A 24452-nucleotide genomic window follows, 5' to 3' on the forward strand; every position below is an offset into this window, starting at 1 on the left:
AGTAGTTGTTGATTTTGGAATGTTTTACATAGGATCCGACAGACGGCGCTATCATCGCAGTGTCAAATATTAATGACGTTAGATATTGTCACATTTGAATAATAATTTTCATCAATATGGTCCAGAATGTTTTAGAAAAAAGTTTAAAATTTTCAATTTAAAGACGTGTAGACAGGACAACGTCTGTCGGGTCCGCTAGTACCTACATAAGTTTTTAATCCCTAATAGTTTGCCTGGCCTTTTTTAAAGGAGGAAAATCGTCCTTAAGTATAATATCGTCCGTAAGTCTGACACTCGCTCTCGCCTCGCCTAAGTCGAGAGAGAGTGTCAGACATACTGACTAATAACCACCCCATTCCTACTCCTGCTTTTCGAGCCGGTATACTAGCAGCTAGTTTGCCTGACCTAAGAATCATATCCTCTTAATGCGTATACGAATATAATATCCTCTTACTGGAAAAAAAATGTTACGTTTTAACATTTCATTCAATATATGTAGTATCATTTGAAGTATAAATATTACTTGATGCGTAACACCTAAGTATATTTCAATGCCCAAAATAATAATCTAAATTTGTGTTCACTATAATTTCATTCGTAATCCAGCTTATTCTAAAATACAATACACTAAACCATAACCAAAATACATTCTTGTTATTATAATATTCTAACAACATCGTTGAAACTGAGTACTAAATGTATGTAAATTATTATAATGTAAGATATCCACGTCTCCGTATTAAATGCGGCTCGAAGGTTTCACACCAAATGAAAGGATTTGTACCTAACAGAATTCAGATTACATTGTCGTCAGTAATCTGATAGTAGCTAATCCTTGCATTAAGTATGAGTTAGATTAATTCCATTTAACACTCCTAGCTGACACACCGTGGAGGAATTCTTTAGATATATAAAGAGTTTAAAGAGTAATTCTTTTAAAACTGTAGTGTTGATATATTTAGGTACAAATGCTACTTTTTGTAAAGTAAAAATTGTATCCTCTTATACGCTATTTCGGTCGGATACTGTTTTGATTATGGGCCCCAGGCTTGACTTGAAACTGATTGAGCAACTTTAGTTGAACAGTTGCGTGATTGAATCGTAAATTATTTTAGAAAAGGGGCTACTGTTTAATTAATTAAAACAAAAAAAGATAATGATTATGATGTGTATACGAAATTTTAATGTACATAAATATTCTACCAAACTTGAATTAACTACTCGTAATCTCACCAAATTAACTTCAGACTTGCCAATTTCGTTCTTCAATGTATATTAAACCTACAGTTCAGTTTGAAATATGGTTTAGTTTGAATCACCAACGGTGGGGTTACAATTAGTTCGATTAGTACTTGAAACCGCGTTTGGCAAATACGATGTGAATTCACCGCCTATTTACCAACTAGTACAATGTCGAGCCTTTTAATCACTAACCTCTAAATAGAATTAACCTATTCATTTTGCATTCAGAGTGATTTTCTATGTTAGGTACATTTTGTACATTCATCAGCAATAAATTGCTGACAGTATTTGAATTGGATGGTAAATGAAGTTAGAATACATATGTATACGTACGTACATACATAAAGTCACGCCATTATATTAACGAACTAGCCTATAACTGGCCACTGCTGATCAAAGGTCTCTTCTCAAACAGAGAAGATTTCAGTACTAATCACCATGCTTGCTTAACGTGGGTTGGAGATTTCAGACTTATAAATAAGAAATTAAAGTCCAGGTTTCCTCTCGATGTTTTCCTTCATCGTTTGCCAGTGGTGTCTAAACAATCTTAAAAAGTATATATAAATTGGAATAAGTCACATTGCTACTTGCCGTTGGTAGGTTTGGAACCCACACTCTCATGCATGAGAAGCAGACGTCTTAAACCTCCAGGCCACCACAAGATAACAATAGCTAGCACAGGCTTAAGATAGGAAACATAAAATACAATACCTCAGGCTATACTTAGGAACCAACAAAGGCGCCTAATATCTCACAACAACACATCACAATCTTGCTCAACTTGATCCATATTCATCACACAAATACCCTTATCATTTCTTCGGGCCTCGAACCATCAAGATGGACATAGAAACACTCATTTTTACTTACTTACCCTTATATTTATTCAAAGCAATGTTAAATATTTATGAATGAATAAATTAGATGTAAATAAAAAATGATGAGAATTTATGAGATGTTTGGGTACCTTTTCAGGGTTCTCTACGAAAAAAGGCACTAACGAAACCCTATTATTAATAATAGGGTGCCGTTAGCACCTTTTACATTGCCAATCGTATATACGAGTATGTGTCTATCGTCTATTTATATATTTAGGCTTATAAAACACGAAAAACAGGAGTAGGAACAGGGTGGTTTTTAGTCAGTAAGAGTCTGACACTCTCACTCGCCTCGCCCAAGGCGGGAGAAGTCATTGGATGATTTTCCCCTCTTAAAAAGGCATATAAAACAAGATAGTTTTTAAAACCGTATGTTTGTGCGTGCTTATCTCGCGTTTGGCTGAACCGATTTTGATGCGGTTATCAGCATAGTATTTTTCAAACTTAAGAGAAGGTTTTAAGGATACTAGTGGTCGCCTAGTGGTCGAAATTCAACCATATATGATTTAATTTACAATACCACTTAACATACGTTCAAGGATCATTTTTATTTAACTCAAACTCAAACAAACTCTTTTATAAAACTCTTTTCATATGAGACGTGAGAATATCATCGCAATGTCTATCGATTTTGACGTTTTGTCAAATACGATCAGATACTGTGCATGTGTGTGTAATGTTTTATTTATTGATTAAATGTACTTTATAAGCATTATTTTTGAAAAATATTAGCGTTTTGCACTTCTCCTACACATAAACTATAAGTGTACCAAATTTTATACTCCTACGTCCGCGCAATTTTCGTAAAAAGCGGTCCAAAGTTTTTGCATCACGTATTAATATATAGATTACGTAACTTAAAAAAATGAAGACGTCAAAGAAAATTTAATGCGGTTCTCTGTTTTAAAAAATAGTTTTTACTTCTTAGTATGAATACTAGATTTATTTTGTTGAAAACTCAAAGGAAAATATTACTTAGAGTTTCTCATGTTTATATCTGTCTCTTTTTAAATATTAATTTGAAAGTGTCTTTTAAATCTCAGACTTATTTTGAGGTGTACAAATTACATTTTCCCGAAGCCCATCAATCTTTAAGTGCACCTGCGCGCTGTTTGATAAGAAAATTAAACATTAATGAAAAATGTTCTCGATAGATTCTCCAAATAAATACAAAAATATATATTCAAAGAATTTTATTTGAATATTTCTATTCATTGCATTGTATCATTATTTTTTAGTTTACTTTATACTGGCGACTTTATTAATATCACGGTTATATTGAGATATTTAAAAATCGATTATTCTTTAGAAACATATCGATTAGATTAGAATTATAAAACATAATTTAAAATAGACAATAAATCGTATAAAAATGTGTTATTAGATAAAGGTGTGGATTGAAAAACGATGTAATGACAAGGATTGAAAAGGGAATGTTACGATGGTTTGGACATACATATAAAAAAGATGGATGAAACCAGATTTATTTACGAAAGAAGTATATAGCGCGGATATGAATGGGACTCTTGGTAGATGGCGCCCTGAGACTTATATCGACGAGATTGGCGATATATTAAAGAAGGGCCAAATTAAAATACTCTCAACCGACGAGCATGCATGAAACGACTAATGACTGTTGATGAAGTGAAAGAGGTATGTAAGATTCGTAGCAATTAGCGTTCCATTGTCCCTGCTTACCCGTATGGGAGACAGGCGTAAAGTTATGTATGCATTTATGTGTGTGATAAATCGTAAACTCATAATTATATCATAAATTAGTCAGTAGTAATTTCATATTTTCAAAACACCTAAAGATTGATATAATATTCAGTAACATTAATAATTTCATCGTTTTTGTACCCTCAAATAACACAGTTCATACCTATTTTCGTAACAAAAAATCCGCAAACAAAACCGTCAAAACAGAGCTAGTTAATCATAAAATTTATTACACCTACCCAAGATTAGCGACAGAAAATGACCAAGATAAATCATTTGAAAAATATTCTAATTATTATAAATGACTTTCGTTTCAGCTAAGAAATAATCCTATTAAAGAAATGGAATATTAATCCTGACTTAGAGAGTCTTTGGTAGAATGAATATAGCCATGAACAAGTGGTCCCATTACAAATAAACAAATGGTATCAATTATTGAGATTTTCTATTTTCTTAGTAATGACATGTAGCCTGGATCTTTGCCTATTTTGTGCATCAGCAAAGCTTTTCAGAAATTTTCGTACGGAATAGGGTAAATGATTAATTTTCATTTTAATGTCCGTCTTAAGGTAAGCGTCCACAGACCCGCATCGTATATATCTTACGCATTCCGTATGACGTCATCAGTACGCATCGCATGTAAGCATTGCTGACGATGCGGTCCGTACGATGCGGATCAGTGGATGCAGTTGTATGAGCTTCAACTACAAGATAAACTAAAATCCATTGCGTGTGATGCGTACGATGCGGGCCTGTGAACACATATTTTTTTATTTCTCGTCACTTCTAGGTACATTTTATAAGTAGAAATAACGTTTTGCTCCCACTCCTAAACTTTAATTCGTGTTGGCAAAATATTGTTATCTTATATGACAAAATAAAAAAAAATACCTAAAATAACCTAACTAGATTAGACTAAATAGATTTTTAATTTTCATACCACATCATTATCTCTATTCTTAGTATGACACGTAGCCTAAAACTTTGCTTATTTGCATCAGTAAACCTATTCAGTAAACAAATTTTCGCATGGGATCTAAAATCATGCCTGGTTTGAAACAATAAGATCGCTTACAAAATACATTAGTCTTAACTGTCGAAACGTTTTTATATTTAACGTATATATCTATAATTTTCTTTCGCAGAATGAAACGAATGACGTCACATGTTATGTTATAATCCTATTACAAGATTAGGTACTTGTTCTAACACTAGCGTAGCTACAAGTATTAGTAAGGCTTCGTGAAGCGAAGTAATGCATTAGTCGTGTACCCAGTGTCGTGTTATCGGACTATTGATATACGGTTTAAGCGAATAACATACATTTAGGTGCTGGCTGGTTGTAAGATCAGATCTGTTTGAATTTAGAACCTGTTTCTAGCTGGCCTGGTCTGTGTTATTTTTCTAATGGAATTTCTGCTGTTTTCTATTTGTTTCGTTTTTGTGATATTCTGTTTGAGTAGAAATTTAAGTGATGGTAATAAAAACTATATCTAATTCAATATAGCTTATTTTTATAATGACTGGAGACCTTCTAGGTCACAGTTACGATCTCTTTATTTTGAAGTATTAATTGAGTTTTTGATTTTAACATAGTAATATCATAAAATCTTTAATTTCCCCTCATCTCTGGCAATAGACTCACCTTTTAAATTTTCTTATACCTAATAATTTATGATCCAATGACTTCTCCCGCTTTGGGTGAGGCGAGAGGGACTATCAGACTCTTAGTGACTAACTGACTAAATACCAACCCGATTCTTCTCCTGCTTTGAGCCGGAGCCCTGGTAACTTATTACGTTATCCGCAGCTCCGAATCAGGCATACAGCGCTACTGGGCTTCTCTGAGGTGGTCTGTCTCTTTGAGGTGCACGCGGAACGCGACGTGTGGCGTATGGAACGCAACGGACTGCAGGACTTCTTAGTCTTCGGATTTATTTTGAAGTATTACTGAGTTTTTGATTTCAACATAGTATTATCATAAACTCTTGAATTGCACTTTGTGTCTGGAAATATGTTCACCTCCAGTTAAAACTAGACACCAAAACACCTATAAAAATTTAGGATATGTGAACATCCATATAATACATATCTAATACCTATAACAACGTCGTTTAGTTTGGAACTTAATGCCACTTTACAATGTACAATTGTACACCCATTTTTCACCATTTGTGTTGTAAGTCCCATGTTATAGGGAGTGAGCCTATTACCGAGCTTATTACATTTGTTGACGTGTAAAAGTGTTATTTTATAACCTATTTGCAAAATAAATTTCATTTATCATTTATCATTTACCATATACCAGGCAAATTTCATATATCCAATAGGTACCTCTAACATCACAAAATAATATCAGTCACCCATATTTCTAATACATAAACATATTGATACGTATTCGAAGTCACGTGGAACACAAGAATTAATGCCAGCACGTTTGCTGCCAGTGTATAAGCATTGAACTGATAATACATCAAAGTGAACACTGAACACTGAAACTCAGTGCTATTCACTGTAATTCGGTTCAAGCAATTCCATTGTAACATTTGGTATCGCCTTATGTTGGAAATAAATTACTGAAAGGAATTAATATTGGTTTGATAGTGTGGTTTACTTTTGGGTCTGGTCTAGTCTAGGACTGTAATGAAGGTTTTTTGAGTTGTTGTGATTGCTTCGTTATTAGTCTGCTGGTATTTCTTTTTATGTGGAGAAAAAAGCATCCAATTACTTCTACCACCTTGGGTGAGACGGGAGGGAGTGACAAACTTTTACTTACTAAAAACCGCCCCGTTCCTACTCCTACTTTTCGAGCCGGAGCCCAAGTAAACCAGCAGCTCCCCATCAGTCATCAACCCTACTAGGCTCTATATGCGATGGACCAATAATGATGCGGTTTAGAGGTCACTGTGACCCATGAAAATGTTGCATACCTGTTTGCTTATCACGAATAGATCAATAGAAACTTCATAATCCAAAATCATGTCCAAAATTGCTAAATCAATAAGCCTATAAATAACGCGTTCACAAAATATACAGCGGCAAACGTGGTCAATTTTTCATTGTTATTACAAAAGAGACAGCGGCCTATACCGAAATCCCTCAAAGGCCAAAGGGTCTAACTAACGCATTGTTGGTTTACGCAACCAATAAGAGGTGAATGAGAATTTCAATTCGTCTTCTTACACGTTCAAATAACTCAATTTTGGTTTATTTGGACCTTTACACGAATTTATTTTGTCAATTTGTAACGTGGTTTTTATTTCGATGTCGGTAGGTCGATTTTATATAGCACTATAAACCTCTAGTTTTATATGAGATTGCTGATTAATGAAGGGTCTAGAAAAAGCTTGCAAAACTATCATAATTGCGGTTATTCAGTATCCCTTGATACAAAGTAGGTAACGTTAAAAGAAGCTCATTGTCAAATAAAGGTACCTGGTAAATAGTAAATATGTCACTATAATTCATTTAACTTAAGTTTTCACTAAACTTTTAAGTGTGGGAGAGCCACAATTCAACACGAATGGCCCGGCTCGATCGGAGTGATACCACGGCCTTACAGAAAACCGACATGAAACAACGCTTGCGTTGTGTTTTGTTATGTGAGTGAGATTACTTGTAACGGCTCAGGTGTTTCATGTGTCGATGAGCGGCGATTGCCTACCATCAAGTGATCCGTCTGCTCATTTACCGGCTTCCTTATACGAAAAAAAAATTATGATAATTCCTTTGCAGTAAAAAACACCTCATAAAGCATCTATGATCGATAGCTATCACTTAAAAGTTAATATCGTATCGTAAAACTTTAAATATGAATGTCTAGCAAAGCCTAAAAAGTGTGAGTCAAAATCAATAAAACATATGTTGGTAGCACCAACATATAAATTCTATCCATCACACACAAAACGAAATGTTTTTAATGAACAAAAGGCAGTATTTTTATCTAAATTCCGCATCGCAAATTGTATGCTTTGTATTTATGCGAAGACTGTATAAAAACGAGGACTACACTGAATTAGCTTTGAATTTCAAAATGTACAACAGTTTTGTATTTGCTAACATAACTAATTTTATGTTCGCAAATATTACGTTTAAACCGAAATACTAGATGGGATTATTACGATTATTACTGGGAAAACAATGAAATAATAAACGCAACAAAACCATTCTTGTGTGTAGTTTAAGATAAACTACTAAAACAACGGATATTTCAGCTTTCCTAATGCATTTGTCTACATTTCTTTTCTCGTGTACATCTTACTTACAGAAATGTACTAGTCATCACTAAATCGTTTCATTTAATAATCACATGATATTTGAAGCCGATTCTATATAATTCACTATTAGTGACCCGCCTATATTCGCATGGGTGCAATGGTGATATATTATGCATGTAGTATACATATAACCTTCCCCTTAAACCACTCTATCTATTAAAAAATCATCAAAAACAAGCATCAAAATTCGTTGCATAGTTTTAAAGATTTAAGCATACAAAGGGACAGAGAAAGCGAATTTGTTTTATACTATGTAGTGATAGAAACAAAACCACCAAACCGATCAAGAATATAGGAAGTCATTCATCAGACCCTTGAGCTTGATACTTACAAATGACAATAAAAAATAAGACAAATCGCTCGAACCTTCCTTGAGTGATGCTCTGTTATACATTGTTTCAATAGAATAATAATATTAAGCTAACTTTGTTAGAGAAGAAGAGTACTGAGTTCAGAACTCTTAGGAGGTAATGGTGAAGGTAAGAGCAGACTTAGACTTCACATTTATAAAGAAAACGTTGCCCCCCACTAGAATTGCCTCCTGTGTCGTGGGTACACATGTAAGTTCACATGCACATGACACCCAGACCCGAAACAACAATTTGTGGATCACACAAACAGTTGTTCCGTGCGGGAATCAACTAGGAATCGAACCCACTACATTTTGTACGACAATCAGTTGCTCAGCCATCGTGCCAATCATGTAGTATAGTTAGACAGATACTAAGCAGCAACAATACCAATTTTAATGATTAATGATCTTTTAAAGAGGTTTCGTAAATAAAAGTAAATGATGAAATGTATCAAACGCCTCAAACAAGTCGATAAAACGTTCCATATTCTCTAATTAACCTACTTGGAAGTTGAATCAATAAACATCACGTGAATAGCAGACCAATTATGTCCCAACCACTTTTGTCTACATAGAGACAAATTGGACATTTTGAATTACAAAAAGATACCAACCTACGCCAAAGGGTTTCATTACAATCATGTAAACATAATTGGCAATTTGTAAGATCAAGGAGACCCAATATTAACGGTGGACTGGTTCTGATCAATGTAGACGATTTTCTATTAACTGACAAATTGATTGGTTAATTTTCTTTGTATTGTTGGATTTCTGGAGTAAAAGACCTATTTGTTTTAGCCTAAAGTCTAGACTTTCTTTGTGTCCTTTATTTCATTAGGCTATTTAAGTGACACAGTTTCCATCATTAAACATTCCTTTTGCATTATTTAGAAATCTTTTGTCACATACTATGCTTTATGGTATAAACTAATTAATATCATCAACAACCTAAAAACCTAATTTAGCAATCATTGTCCTACTCGTATTTCAGCGAAACCTTGTAATCATCGCATTGCAGTTTTTTGTCCGGGGGAAAATCTTCCTATGACGTGAACGTCAGACTCTTACTGACTAAACCACCTTGTTCCTGCTCCTACTTTGAGTCGGAGCCCCGGTAACCTGTTACGCTGTCCGCAGGTTCGGAAACTAACGCATTGCTCTCAAGTCAAAACCCACATGAAAATAAGAAAATACGCTAATGAATATTGAAAATTAACCTTTAAGCTCGAAATAATCCAAGTAAATAAAATATTCAAACCTCAAACACTTCAAACATTTGATCCATTTCAATTTATCACATTCTCACCGCAGCAACCGTAAGAAAATCCACTCGAGTAATAAATCTTAAACTTAAGTAATATCTGACGACGATAGATAGCGCCACCTGCGAGGTGCACGAACTAACCGTAAAGTGAATAGATCGAGCGAGGAGAAATTATTTCACTCGAAGACTTAGGATTCTGTTATAAATTGAACATCGACTATATGTAGATATATTATGCATGTACCTGCTATCCATGTAGACGAATGGTATTTTACAGATTAATCAAATGGAGTAAACAAATATAGTGTTGTTAGAGATAATCCAAACATATTCACAATCTTGTAACGTGTGTCGTGTCGTTAGGCATCAGAATTTGTTGCGAAATGTGTAAAACTTAACTTGTAAAACTGAGTCTCAAAATGTACATATATTTTATTTACTTGAATACAGGCTGTAATATGATGAAATTTTGAGATTCAAATTTAAAAAGATTAGAGTTTTATCTAACAAGCTAATCGAAAGATGACCTTATATCAAACAGCAGTAGGTAGTATTTAACTCACACACATGAAATTAAATGTTATCTACGTTTATTCCATGCTCTACTGTTTGCTGTAGCCGATAGCGACATGCAAACAAACATTGGTTACCCCAGTGACCAATGTTCCAATGTTGGCTGTTACAAATTGGCCAACAAATTCTGTGGTACATTCACACATCGATAGAGGCAATACAATTAAATTGATTAGTTATGTTAAAACGTTAATGATATTGTAACCTTGTGTTTTACTCGTAAACTATTTACAGCAGTGTTTGTGATAATAAACATTGGTTAAGAAAGGGAATAATTCATCTTTTTCACGACGATAAGGGCGCATCTTCCTCGCACAGCTACTTTGCAGCGGCGTATCTTCATAGCACACCTTACTCACACACCTCCATAGTTTTCTGTCAGTGGAAACTACATAGTTTCCCAGTTTAGCACATAGTTTCATAGTTTATATCTTCGTAGCATAGCTACATAGTACATCAGTAGTGAGTATCAGTACGAGACAGTGTAAAGTTTAGCTATGAGCCCACATTAGATGGTTCACCATAATCTCCTTTACAGGGTGATTGGAGATAGCAGTTAAAAAATCTTAAGTTGATACATATGAGAGCGCTGCTTCTCAAACAGTGACAGAAATGACAAAAGAATGTTCTACTCTGCAGTCATCACACAGACTATATGTTACCTTATTAGTCTATACACCTAAATACCATTTGTAAAAAGTGCTACGCACTATTTTTAAAAAGTTTTTACGTATTATATTTAAAAAGTTAATTAACAACTTTCATTACAACCTAACATGGGAAACTTTAATACAAGGCTAGAGACGGCAAGCTAAGATAATAACCCGTTTCCAAGAAAATCCTCATAAGGCCTGGCTTAAAACTGAGCTGGAGTGTAACACTGCTTGTTTATATTTGATGTATCATTATATAGGTATCCTCGTATACAGTGCACTAATATTCCGTTCGTACTACATCATATATCTTCTTATATAAAAAGGCTTCCACCATATTAGGATAAGAGGATTACTTCTGGTGTCGAGTTTCGTTGCCTACGACCGACATGATTCGGGCCCCCGGCTTTACTTACATACACCTATTCCATTTTTATTAACACTGACACGTCTCAGTAGGACTTTAACAGAACAGGCACTTTCAAATATGAACATGAACCCTATACGTTATTGAGAAATATCGTATCGCAGAGAGTGATTTATCAAAAAAAGGGTCCAAATACTTTTTCGAAAGTAAAGTAGAGTAGAAAAGTTTGGAACATTATTTTATCGCATAAACAAAAGCGTTCCGTGAAATCGTGAAGAATGTTTTTTGATAAAAGAACAAGGAGTTTCTTTTGTTTTCAATGGCAACAACTGTTTCTCGGAGTCGTAAAAAAAACAAGAGGCAATAATGGCAGGACAGGAACAGTGGAACACCTGATCTCGAGGTCGTGAACTTTTATTGTACTGAACTACATAAGTAAAGCTGATACAGGAAAGAAACATGTTTAAGTCAACGCTATAATATAACACTACAAATAAAAAAGAAAAAAATAGTATAATAATCGATTTTTGAAAATTTTTGAATTCCCAATTTTTCTCCGAAACAACAGAGGCGTTACAAGTGCGTTGTTGGACTTTTGGGGTGAGAAATTGAAGGGTTAGATTAGGATGATTGGAAAGAAGGGGAGGGGGGGAATAATTGCTCACACTCACACAACGAGACAGAACGCAAGCGTTGTTTCACGTCGGTTTTCGAGCCGGCTTATTCGTGCTAAAGCATGGCTCTCCCACACTTAAATATTGTGTACTAGGTAACGTTATATAATTTAATTTTGTGTGTAGCGCTATATTCTAGCGTTAACTTAAATGTAGTGAACACGAAACTAGAAAACTAATATGGTCAGCCCAAAAAAAGTTTTCAACAAAATATGGATGAAATTTTGGGAAAGTGTCGAGGAGAAAATTCAACTACCGACTACTGTCCTTGGTCAGGCATCCTAAGTAGGCAGTCACATCTATTATTCTTGCGGGTCCTCGTGCGGGATTTCGAAGCCGTGTCTTTTCGTCGCCTGTTGTCGTACTCAACGTCAGCTAACGTCAAGGCTTAGGAGATTTTCGCCCACACATCAAAACACGATTTACTTGGGACATGGGCCGACATTTTCTTACAAATCAATTGTTTTTGTTTATTTCTGTTTTCTTTTTGGTTTGAGGTGGAGTTTGAGAAATATGTTGCATAAAGTATATGAATAGACCATTTTATTATATCGTGAAGTAGAGGGACTAAAAATGTCTACGCCTAGTTACGTTACAATTTAATTACATACGTTATTCGTGGTTAATAAGTGGTTCCTCGTTATAGGCTTCGCATAAATAGGCTACACAACTTTGAATATTCGTAAATTCTGAAACTTAGATATAAATAATCTCAATAATTGTCTGTGAAGTTATCATAAAATTCCATACGACTTCACTCAATATAATTTCACGAATAATTAATTTGATTATCTTTCACTCCACAAAAGTACTCGTAAAAAGGTATATAGCCCACATATTTTCTCAGCTAATAAATCTTTCACATTGCCATTCAAATATACTGTTTCGTCTCGCCTTTGATTCGCAAACATTCATGAAGAAACTCCAGTAATATATCAAGATGTAATGGGAATTTTCGACTGATCAAAGTACCTCGAAAAACCCTTAAAATGTAGTCAATTTGTTTCTTTCGCTCGGATTCATTTACATGTATTTTAGATATATTTATACTTGGGTTTGTTTATCATTAAAATTAAGGGAAAGATGGCTTCACATCTATTTTTCTACGAAAACGTAGGCAGTGTATTACGCCTACTTTTTATGAGAACAACACGTAGGAATGGGTTAATTATGATTTAATATCGGTAGATAAATTCTTAGAACGACTACTTAGAGTTTATTAAAATGTTTATTAATAAAGGGTAGATAATTATGCATACTTTATATTAATTACATGTTATTAAATACATTTATTCAACTAAGAGCGCTATTCACTGGCCACTCACGATAAATAGAAGGTACGAGAAGAAAGCTGAATATAATATACTAATAGCTAGACTTTCTCAATGAATGGACTAACCAACACATAAAGAACTATTCAAATCTGTAGTGGAAGGCGTAAAGAAGAGACATGACTTACATTCGTATTAATAGTTTATCACTCATTCTTCGGTTCCTATTGGTCATAGCGTGATGTTTAAGCCTTCGTCGAGAAATGCACTATACAACACAAAAATAATTATTTAAATCGGACCAGAAATTCTAGAGATTATCGCGTTCAAACAAACAAACAAAATCTTCAGCTTTATATACTTATATTAGTCTAGAAGTATAGATAGTAAAATTAATAGACCCACAATAATTTCTATAGCATATTAAAATTCTTCCAAAAAAAACTTCAATTCACTAAAAATCCAAGTCTGCTGAAAACATGAAAAGAACGTATAATAAAGACGAGCATTATTCAAACATGAAATGAACTCTAGATAATGGAAATATCTTGAACCGAATAGATGATTCTTTGAATACATAATCAGCTGTTTTTCTTTAATTTCCAATACCAGCATACCAAGCGAAAATATTGGATCGCCCGTCCCTTTTTAAAAATTGATGATTCATTCTCGAAAATGGAAATCTTTATCACTATCTAAGTATTTGGTATTCTAATGGATGAAATTGCGAATGCCTATAATGGGATACTTAGGTTTAGTTCACGTGTAAAGCCTCATAGATTTAACGACTGTAATGAAGTGAAAGAACTATATATACTTTTGAAAGCAAAAAATCTATAACAGGTACTTTGACTTAAAAATAATATCTCAAGATCGATATCTCGGCAATGATACCTACCTAATCAATTGAGACAGTCCAAATGCACATTATACAATCATTCAATAAAAAAACCCATTCTATTTTCTTTACCGCCCACATTTTCCCACAAAACCTTCTCCTAAGTCTGAAAAATAATAGGCTGAAAACCGGATCAAAATCGGTTCAGCCAAACACGAGATAATCGGGCTCAAACATAAATACATACAGGTCAAACTGAAAAAAAAATCTTAACAAAAATAGAACACATTTAAAACCCTTACACCAACATTAACGCAAATAAGGCCCAATAAATGAATTTAACCAGAAGTTACAGTAAGGCATATGTTACGAACTTTGCTCACTGTTCAGTACAGAGTACAGTTGAAACACTCTCTAAAGTGTAATATTCAACTCTCACAGTCTGGAGTGTTCATAATTCCGTTTGAACTACATAAACGGGCCTCCGGTATAGCAATATACATGATAGCGACTGTACTAAGGGTTTTAAAGGCTTAATATCATTATATCATGCTTGTTTTCCTCAAAGGGGAAATAGTTGTATAGTTTTCGTCCATAAGTGTCGTTGACTAGTTGTGGGTATGGTATTTTGAACTGTATTGTACACATAATTAAAACAGTTTTTGCTTTGTCAATCCAATAAGGCCAATTTGTACCAAATATTGGCTATATTTCATTATTGTATGTCTGTCTAGTGAACCATTATTATTGCTTATCACGAGGGCCTAAGCTCCGAAGTCTAATCAATTAAAGTATTATTTCGTATGTCTATCAAAAATTATACATAAATATCTTTTGTATATATTTACACAATACACAACCTAGGAATTGAACAAAAAACAATATATTTACGAGACAAACTTCTCACAGCGAACAAAAACGGCAGCCAAAAGGATATTAAAGGCAATTCTTAAATAAGCAATCTTCTCTAGTATTAAATTATATTCACGTCGAGGTTCCTTGGATATTATAGTTTTAACAAGACCCCTTTGTAACAAAGCCGTCTTTTGTCCTTATAAATGAACAGGGTCATGGCAAAAGACAGTGATATCTTCCCAAGATTATTCTATTCTTCTCTTTTGTGAATCAACGTCGAGTCGTTAAACTTGCCCAAATTAAAATTCATTAATGTCACTATTGTACGAAATAGTTGATTGGATATCAGTGCGGAGTTCTAGGGAAGTTTTAATGAATATTTTATCGGACCTTTCATATTTGTACGTTTGGTTTTAGGAAGGATTAGCGAATAGTGATCGATTGGGTTTTGAACCCGTTTTTTGATTAGATGACCTTGAAATTAGAATGTTACTTATATAATCTTGTGATTTGTTTTTAGTTCTAGCCAGAATATTATAGTTTAACAATAAGAGACACGTCAAAAAAAGAAAGATACTGGAAATAATTTACAAGTAGGCTCAAAACACAGGCAGATAATAAGTTTTCTTTACCCTTTCTGCTTAAAAATCTACACAAGCTCCGTACTCTCAATCTTACTAAAGAATGACGACGTACACTGACATTTGTCAGGATCGAGAGCTTAAGACGTTTCCACATAAAACACAATTACCGACTGGCATTGTACACGTGTTTTGCATCAACACAAAAAGCTTAAACACAGTAAAAGAAATGAAAGAAAAAAAGAACTAGAGGATGGACTTGGGTTCTCCCCTGGGCGCATTCTCCAAGATACGGATAGGAAGTTTTTATTCGGGCACAACTACATCCGTCACGGTCGCCGTCCTCCGGATTTTTCGCAGAATGCATCACAATTTGTCATCTCCCAAGGCTAAATATTAGCATAACAAGAGACGCGAGACCCCCCGTTTCCCCACCATTTAATTCCGTCCGATGGCCATTTGTTAGACTCAACTCTCCAACTACCTTTGTTACACCAACTGAACAGTGGAAGTACTTTAAAAGTTCGGAAAACTAAAGTTTCCACGAATAAATACCCCAAGTTCGGTTGCTTCGAGATACTAAAGATGTTAGTAAGTACATTGGTTGCCAGCATTAGTGGTTGGTTTATGTAAAATGGACTGAAGTATTTAGTAGGTTTGTTGAGTAACAAGTTTAACTCAACTTGGACCATTACTCATAAATCTAGTAATGTGTTAAGTCCCTCAATGCTTCCTAAACGGTTATGGACGAGGGTACATAATAATTATATCATGTTGGTTATGTCCTTCCGCGGTCATTTATTACAAGGGTTTCATGTACTCAAGTGATAATGGCGTTATCAATAATTCCTATTTACCGCAAAACCTTATTTACTTCAAATGCGTCGGTAGTTAGTTGGTTTGTACACAAAATAAATATGGTACAATTTATTCACAAATAATGTAATTAAATAGTATGAAAAGTCTACTAAAATCGTACCAAAAAATATGCGAGTCATATTATGATTTATTTATTTATATTTTATTTCAAAAATCATTATCGATTGTAATTACTTTTAATTACATAAAATCTAATGCAATTGTTTACAAAAATGCTAGTACAATAACTACTTATTACTTAATTTGTACTCAAACCTACACGTGTAAACAGATCTAGAATTATTACTTGGTAAAGTTCAAAGACTTCTTTCTTATTCAAAGAAATTTCACGTAGTTAGTCTTTCTGGGAATGTAGACAGATAAATGCCGAAAAACATGTTATGAGAAACAATAATGTCGAGTACCTTACATACATTTTGTAAAGAAAGAATTTAATAAAATTATTACTCTCGTTGAAAAGACACGTGCATGTTACTATTATTAACTTTATGAAACTAAATAAAAGATATGAAAGGTTAAATATAGTAGAATGAAATATTTTTCGGTACCTATTTAAAATAAATAGACGACATATTGTCTTTTACTTTTTCTAAAAGTAAATATAAATAAAATTGCCTTACTTCAACTAACTTGCAAAAAATATTTCTTAGAATTTCAACTTCTTTGCAGGATTCTTGTCTAAATATAGATACTTCTCCCTCCTTGGCCGAGGCGAGAGGGAGTGTCAGACTCTTACTGTCTAAAACCACCCCGTTCCTACTTCTGTTTTTCAAGCCGGAGCCCTGGTAAACCCACTAGGTAGTCCGCAGCTCCGGAGCAGGCACCAGCCCTATTGGGCCCCATCTGTGCTGGTCTATTGGCTCTTATAGCACCGTACGCACGGGTGTGGTTCTGGTCGGGAAAACCCGCACTTACTCGTCGCGCGAGCCTATAATGAGTGAGAGCAATTTCTAGCAAAAACTAATCCATTGTTATACATCATTCAACGTGCCAATTTCAACATTCTCGCCCCAATTTCTCGGAAAACCCTCAAACACCTCTGAAATAGGATTTATTTAGGAGAAAAAAAAAGAAATCAATGAAAATAAAACATATTGGGGACGTTCCAAGTACTGTTGGCTAGAACAAATAACTGTGAAAGTAGTACAAATTAGTTGTCGTAAGTTTGAAACTTCATAAGTTCTAGAGAACGAAGGAAATGATTGAAGTAGGTTTAAAGAGCGTGGGACAATTGGAACTGCTTTTGTTCCTCTGAGCAACTTTGCTATTTGTTTGCTTTCTGGTTGCTAATGCTTAGCTGTATTTAAATTAGTATTTTCGTGATATATGACTGAAATACCAAGAGTTCTTCGATTATATTAAGTTAATGTTACATAAGTTATTATAATCCTTCTGTAAACTTCGTTCATTACATAAATATGTAGATATCTTCTAATACACATCACGCCTCTGTTTAAACTTTTTTTTTGAGGGGAAAAAATCATCCTATCTTCTCGCCCCCGGGGCAAGGCGAGAGGGAGTATCAGACTCTTACTGACTAAAAACCACCCCGTTCTTTCTCCTACTTTGAACAGGAGCCCTGATAACCTGTTACGGTGTCCGTAGCTTCAGCCGTCTAACCATCTAGGTCTCAATTTTGACACAAAATCAAAGGGTAAAAATAGATTTCTATCCAGAAGATGGTTTATAAAAAAAAAACATTTCAAAATTCATCTTTTACCAACTCAAAAACTAAGATTTCGGAAGCTGCACCAACTTACTTTCCAAACTAAAGTTAAGAGGCAAAGAATAAGAAAATTGAAAGCGACTTCGAAAAAGGATTCTGAATTTGCAACTTTGAAGGAATTTGACATTTTCGAAAGACAAAAAGAGGTGATATCGAATTTCTTGAGAATATCGCAACAAATTTTGGTGAAGCCTCAAAGTAAACAGTTGATTAAAATGATGTTCCTTATTCTGGTTGAAGGTTATAAATTTGTGAGGTATCATCATCATTGCCAGAAAAAAGGTATAGGTATTTTTTCTAAAAACTGGGTTTATTACCACACCAACTTACGTAAAGATTGCTTGTGTCATATGCGTAACGTACATTTTTTTTAAGGTATAAGTTGGTAAACTGACAGACGGATAAGCAATTGCCGCCGCCCATGGACATCCGAAACACCAGAAGTTGTTGCAAGTGCGTTGCCAGCCTATTGGGGGTTAGGAATTTAAGGATTGTAGGGGAATCGGGGTTTGGGAAAATTGGGAAGGAGATGATTGGGCCTTCAAAAACAGTCACACAACTAAACACATAATGAAAAAAACATCGAGAACTCGATACACATAAGAAACTTTAACTCTGAATAGCCTCTAAAATATCTGATATAAATGTATGAGGAGAATCTGTTTAATACGATAATAAAGTCTTTTCATTACGTGACTAAGTAAATAATAAACTGTAATGGCCTGTATTTAGAGCTCAATGTCCTATGATAAAAATACATATCAAACATTCATATTTATGCTAGGCACTTCAAATTAATGCTAAACGTGTAGATAAGTTAAAAAAAAATGCTCTCAATATTTCAAAAGCTAAACTCCCGTAAAAATAAAGCAGTGTGAAGCAAAATAAAACTTTATTTGCATGAAGGTAGAGTTAATTTTATCTTACGGTCTCAGGGTAAAAATAGTCGGTCCCCACCTCACCTGCGGGTGTCGTTTGAGAGAAGTAAGTGGTTACTTTAAGTTTTCAAACAGGTTAATTAGAGATTGCCTGTGTTAAGTACACGACTGGACACGGTTATAATACTCCTACGTGGTACCTAAATAGGTAAATATGTAGTGACTAACAAGCTTCATAAGTTTATCTAATAAATAATATCTTTAACATGATATGACAAAACTAAAGTGTGTATGTTTTCGGCTGTCTTTTATGTCGTCGATTAATAAATACCACGGCCTCACAGAGAACCGACGTATTTCATTCCGTAAGTGAGGTTACCGGAGGCCCAATTATCCCCCTTCCAATTTTCCCAATCCCCGATTCTCTAACAACATTTTAATTCCTAACATGGTGTCCATGGGCGGCGGCGAATGCTTACCATCAAGTGATCTGTCTGCTCGTTTACCGGCTTATACCATACAAAAATTGACGCTTTTGTGGTGTGATTTTTACGTCTGAAAATAGTTAAGGGATTGGAGCGTGACATAGGCTAAGTTTTTCCTATGATCGCGTGTGTGGAGCGGCGAATAAGTAGTATTGATTTCCACATTTTAGATAGTCAGATATAATGATAACTGGGTTAATTAAATTGATTATTGAGAAAATTTTCATAAATACATATTTGTTAGATACAGGATTTATTTACCACGCATAACATAGCACCGAAATAAAGTTAAGCAATAAATACGTTGACTAGTGACACTGCAACATATAGGACCATGTGTTGCCAAACGGACAGGTGCGAATGCAAAGTTTTCAAGTAGAAACTTCAAATTGGGAGACGGAAAGATTGATGATACGGAATCCGACAAAGTTTGCGTAGAAAAGGCCCTATGTCTTCATCAAATTCGATTTCGAAGTCAAGTTGAAGATGACAAGAAGAGGCTTGTCATCTGTCATCCTATTTCGGGGAAATACTTACTGTTGGGGGTTATGTTTGGACTATTTTACGCTATGTTTTATTTAGTTGCAAGTTTAACTGGTGATTAAAGCTGTCGTATTCAATGGATCGTGAAAAGAACTCTTAGGCTTTTTAGGTCATAATCAGCATTCGTTTTTATCTATCTAATTTACATTGACTACAAGACAATTTGCTTCCCGGAGCTGCGGACTGCCTAGCGGGTTAGGAGCAGGTAGGAACGGGATGGTTTTAGTCACTAAGAGTCTGACACTCCCTCCCGCGTCACCTCAGGTGGGAGAAGCCATTGGATGATTTTCATCCCTCAAAATAAAACAAAAGAACGGTCTTTAGGTCATAATCAGTATTAATTTTATATACTAATGTGTAATAAACACATTACAGACGATTAGCTTCAAATCGATTATTCTGAACTCACTAAACCTCTTAAATCTGGAAAGCTATTGCTATTTCTGATCCGTACCATTTTATTACGAGGCGTTAAAAAAGCTATCAGAGCCAGTGATAGGCTACTAAGTGCAAACATGGCGAAAATGTAAAAAGTCTGGCGTAGTTTTCGATTCCAACAAAAGTTATGACTTCAATAAATAGTCAGATAACCGTAACAATAACTACACACCCACACATTTACTTTCTCGCATAAACATTTCAGTTGTACGTAATGAAAACGGACTACAATAACTTTGGACATGAAAAGCCCATCCGTACGAAACTACACAAGCACATGTATAGTTTACTTTCCATCAAAATGTTTAAATAAATGAATAATGGTATTTTCTAACAAAATCCCCAACTCGCTTCACTATTAAATACTTCATGCAAAAGGGTTCGATCACAAAGTTTGTAAAACCAAAGTTTACCTAACCGTAATTTTATCAGGGCAGCTGTCGCAACTGTTAAGCAACTTTCAACTATACTACAAGTTATTATAACTGCTGTAGTTACCGTTCTTGCTTGGCATATAGTTGTGTTTATAGCTGTTTATTTCCTACGGGAAATCATGGGTTAAATATTGAACAAAGTTAAGCTGTATGCAGGTTATGAGAAGATGGAGCCATTTCTTATGCTGGATGGACTATAAATATAAAAACTACGTAGTTTTTATAGTACTAGCGCCTCTCTTGGATTTGTTCTTCTAGACATTAATTTTATTATTCCGTGCTGGCACGGAGACTTAAGACGCCTGTGTCTCATGAGGAGATTCAAAGCCTTCCAACAGCAAGTACCAATGAGGCATTTTCCGAGTTATATGTACTTCCTAAGATTAAATAGACACCACTAATAAACGGTTAAGGAAAACAAGGTGAGGAAACCTGGACTTACTTTCTGATTATAAGTTTGAAATCACTAATCCACACTGAGCAAGCGACGTGATTAATGCTCAAACCTTCTCTGTGTGGAGAAGAGGCCTTTGGTCAACAGAATCCACGTAAAGACTGTTGTTGATGATAATTGTTTTTTTTAAAGTCACGTTAATTCTTTTAATCCCCACATAAATAACAAAGTTCACATTATACAATGCAACTCTTAAACGTTTCAAAATACTCACATGATTCTACATGGGTCTCAACAATTCAACGTACTTAGTTGCAGATGTTCAGAGTACAACAACATACTCATCAAAACTAATCAGTATTGTGAAGTATAAATTAAACACTGCAATGTACTCACACATTAATTAATTTAATGTTATTAGTACAGGTTGTATCAACAATCGATTCAAGTAGTCCTATTGGTTAATGAAATACATTTTTCTAATTATTAAACACACAAACATACCTTCATACTCTTATATCCTTGGCTTTGCTGCATTCCGTTTCTGAAACAATGGAATAGTAAAATTTTACTAGCTAATATCGTAATGTAAATCAACAGAGCAACACAAAAGGAACTTTATTTCGTCTGTGTACAGTTTCATTTGCAATGGGATAGGTTTTCGAATGCAATGATGAAAGTTAATATTATTTCATTAATATTCAGCTAGGTTTCTAGGTCAATAACAACTGAATAACGAGGTTTCATCTACACGTTCGGTGCTCGTGTCAGTATAATTAAAAATAGGGGAATATTTTGTGTGTTCCAGCTCAATGTTTCGCGTACCACGTTAATTGCGTTGTGTGACTGTAGGATTACCAGTGAGAGAAAAAAAAAAGTGAACTCACACAGAATTGGGCCTTGGCACCTCGTCATTTAGGGTTTTTTAAGTGGGGAAAATCATCCAATTGCTTCTTCCGCCTTGGGTAAGATGAGACGGAGTGTCAGACTCTTACTGACGAAAAATCATCCTGTTTCTACTCCTGCTTTTCAAGCCGGAGCCCTGATAAAGCCGCATGGTCAGTTTATTAGCCTTACTGGGCCCGTAACGCTACGCGCCATATGCTCGGGGTGGTTCAAGGCTGGATCTTATAATATTGTAATCGAACTCACTCTATAATTAGTGTAGAATACGTAGACCTTGGCTATCTGGTAATATATCACCATCCCTATCATCAGCCGAAATACGTCTACTGATGAACAAATGCCTTTTGCTTAACAGGAGATATGCTATAAGCCCTACGCTTAGTTAGTCACCAGCTGACCGGCTACAGTTTTAAGACCATACAATAATGTAACATTAAGTTATTTTTGCCCTGTTCTGGAGCTGCAGACTACCTAGCAAGCACAACAGTCATATGTGAGGCAAGAGAGAACTCATTGGGTAATTTTCCCCTTTTAAAAAAAAGTTATTTTTGCCAACCAAACGATCACCTTATTTCCTTTCGACATATAACACTAACACACATACCAAAAACAATTACGACCTACGGAGACTTAGAAAATTAACCTAAGTGCGTACACAGCGTGCTCCACTCAAACTATTTACAAAGGCACAGAGATTTAAGTCTGAACCCCACTTAATCGCAAAGGGCTCATTAATCGAGCCTTTGACCAAGTAGTAAGTTTCAGATGGGGGTCAGACGTTATCTAATGTCTTGAATTAATCTCAAAGTTAATGAATATTGTTGCGTCTTAAGGTAGAGTGTTTATGACGTTGCTTGGTTTGTGATTTGTTTGTATGTTTGTGTGAGTTACTTTTTAGTTAAAAAGTGGTTTGTATGTGTTAATTAGATTTTCGTTTCAAAAGTGGTCTGTAGTCAAAAATTGGAACTCTATCAAATACATTCTTTAAAGAAAATCAGGGATTTCTTTTCTTATTTAATTACCGCTTACCATAACATTATAAACTTTTAGTTATAGCTGTAGCTATACTGTTAGTAGTCAAAGTCAAATAATTTATTCCAATTAAAACAAAAATAGGATCTTTTGAAATGTCAACAAATAAAGAAATAAATAATAGTCTCTCAGTGAAGCTGTATCTTAAATATATTATTATAAGTTATCTACGGCGAATCTTTTATTTAGTTCTTCACGTTTAAGAATAATATCATTAAGGAAAATAGGGTTTGACAATTTATTTCACGACCTAGACCTATTTTTACTCCTTAACAGATCTCAGCACATAACATAAATCTACCCAATGTAACAAATATGGCTCTTCAAAGAGTTAAAGGTTCTACAATCCATTATCTTGTAATTTCACAAGTTAAGATATGAGGGTTACAAGGGACATATTATTAATCCCTGTCAGTGATGATATAGTTACATCCCTGGTCCTTAGAGACGAGATCTGTCTAAGTTTCTGGGTCTTCCCAAGATGTATTATTTAGTAAGTATCAAGATTAGTCAGCTTGATAAAGATGTTTGCGTAGGAAAGCATAGAAATGCCTTTTGATGATTTGTAGTGTGAAGAAAGCTGTCATTATTAATAAAAATAAATCAGGATGTTACGAATAAGTATAATATTTTATGGAAAATCATTCAATAACTTTTATTAGGATTATTAGGAGAAGTTATTGGATGGACTCTTACGGACTAAAAACCACCCGGTTTCTACTCCTGCTTTTCGAACCGGAGCCCCACCACTAGACAGTCCGCAGCTCCGGGTCGTCCTCTTTTTATCCTAGAGAATAAAAGGCTATACGTCAAATAAAAAATATCTTCAAGGATTTAATATCTACCATAATATAAGATTATCAAAATACACTGCCCTAAAAAACTCATCAATAAAGTCAAATCTAACATACAAAAAATCCACACCACATTTCTCTGATGTGGAATCACGTTCAACCAATCACATTTGTTTAAAAGTTTACTACACAAGAGATACGCAACATTGATAGCATGTGATGTTAACTGGAATCTATTAGAGCCTGTAAAATCGATAGGTATTTGATGAGCCGAAAAAAGGACCAATGTCCGCTAGTGGCTAAAGCTAAAATGAGGCCAGAGGATTGAGATTATATATCAGATTACAGCTTGATAAAGATTTTGTATACCTAGCATAGAAATCTGATATTGATGATTTA

At 34.6% G+C, this 24452-nt stretch overlaps 1 protein-coding gene across 1 annotated transcript in view; it reads right to left on the reverse strand.

Annotated features, from left to right (window-relative positions):
- Nucleotides 1-24452, reverse strand: part of LOC118269725 (suppressor of lurcher protein 1) — a 76497-nt gene that overhangs the window by 45315 nt on the left and 6730 nt on the right. The window contains exon 2 of the mRNA XM_035584987.2: nucleotides 21826-21865. Coding sequence (XP_035440880.2) covers nucleotides 21826-21858 — 33 coding nt within the window. The 5' untranslated portion in view covers nucleotides 21859-21865. The remainder of the gene's footprint in view (nucleotides 1-21825; nucleotides 21866-24452) is intronic.

This window comes from Spodoptera frugiperda, chromosome 30 (assembly GCF_023101765.2).
Source record: "Spodoptera frugiperda isolate SF20-4 chromosome 30, AGI-APGP_CSIRO_Sfru_2.0, whole genome shotgun sequence".
Taxonomy (NCBI): Eukaryota; Metazoa; Arthropoda; class Insecta; order Lepidoptera; family Noctuidae; genus Spodoptera; species Spodoptera frugiperda.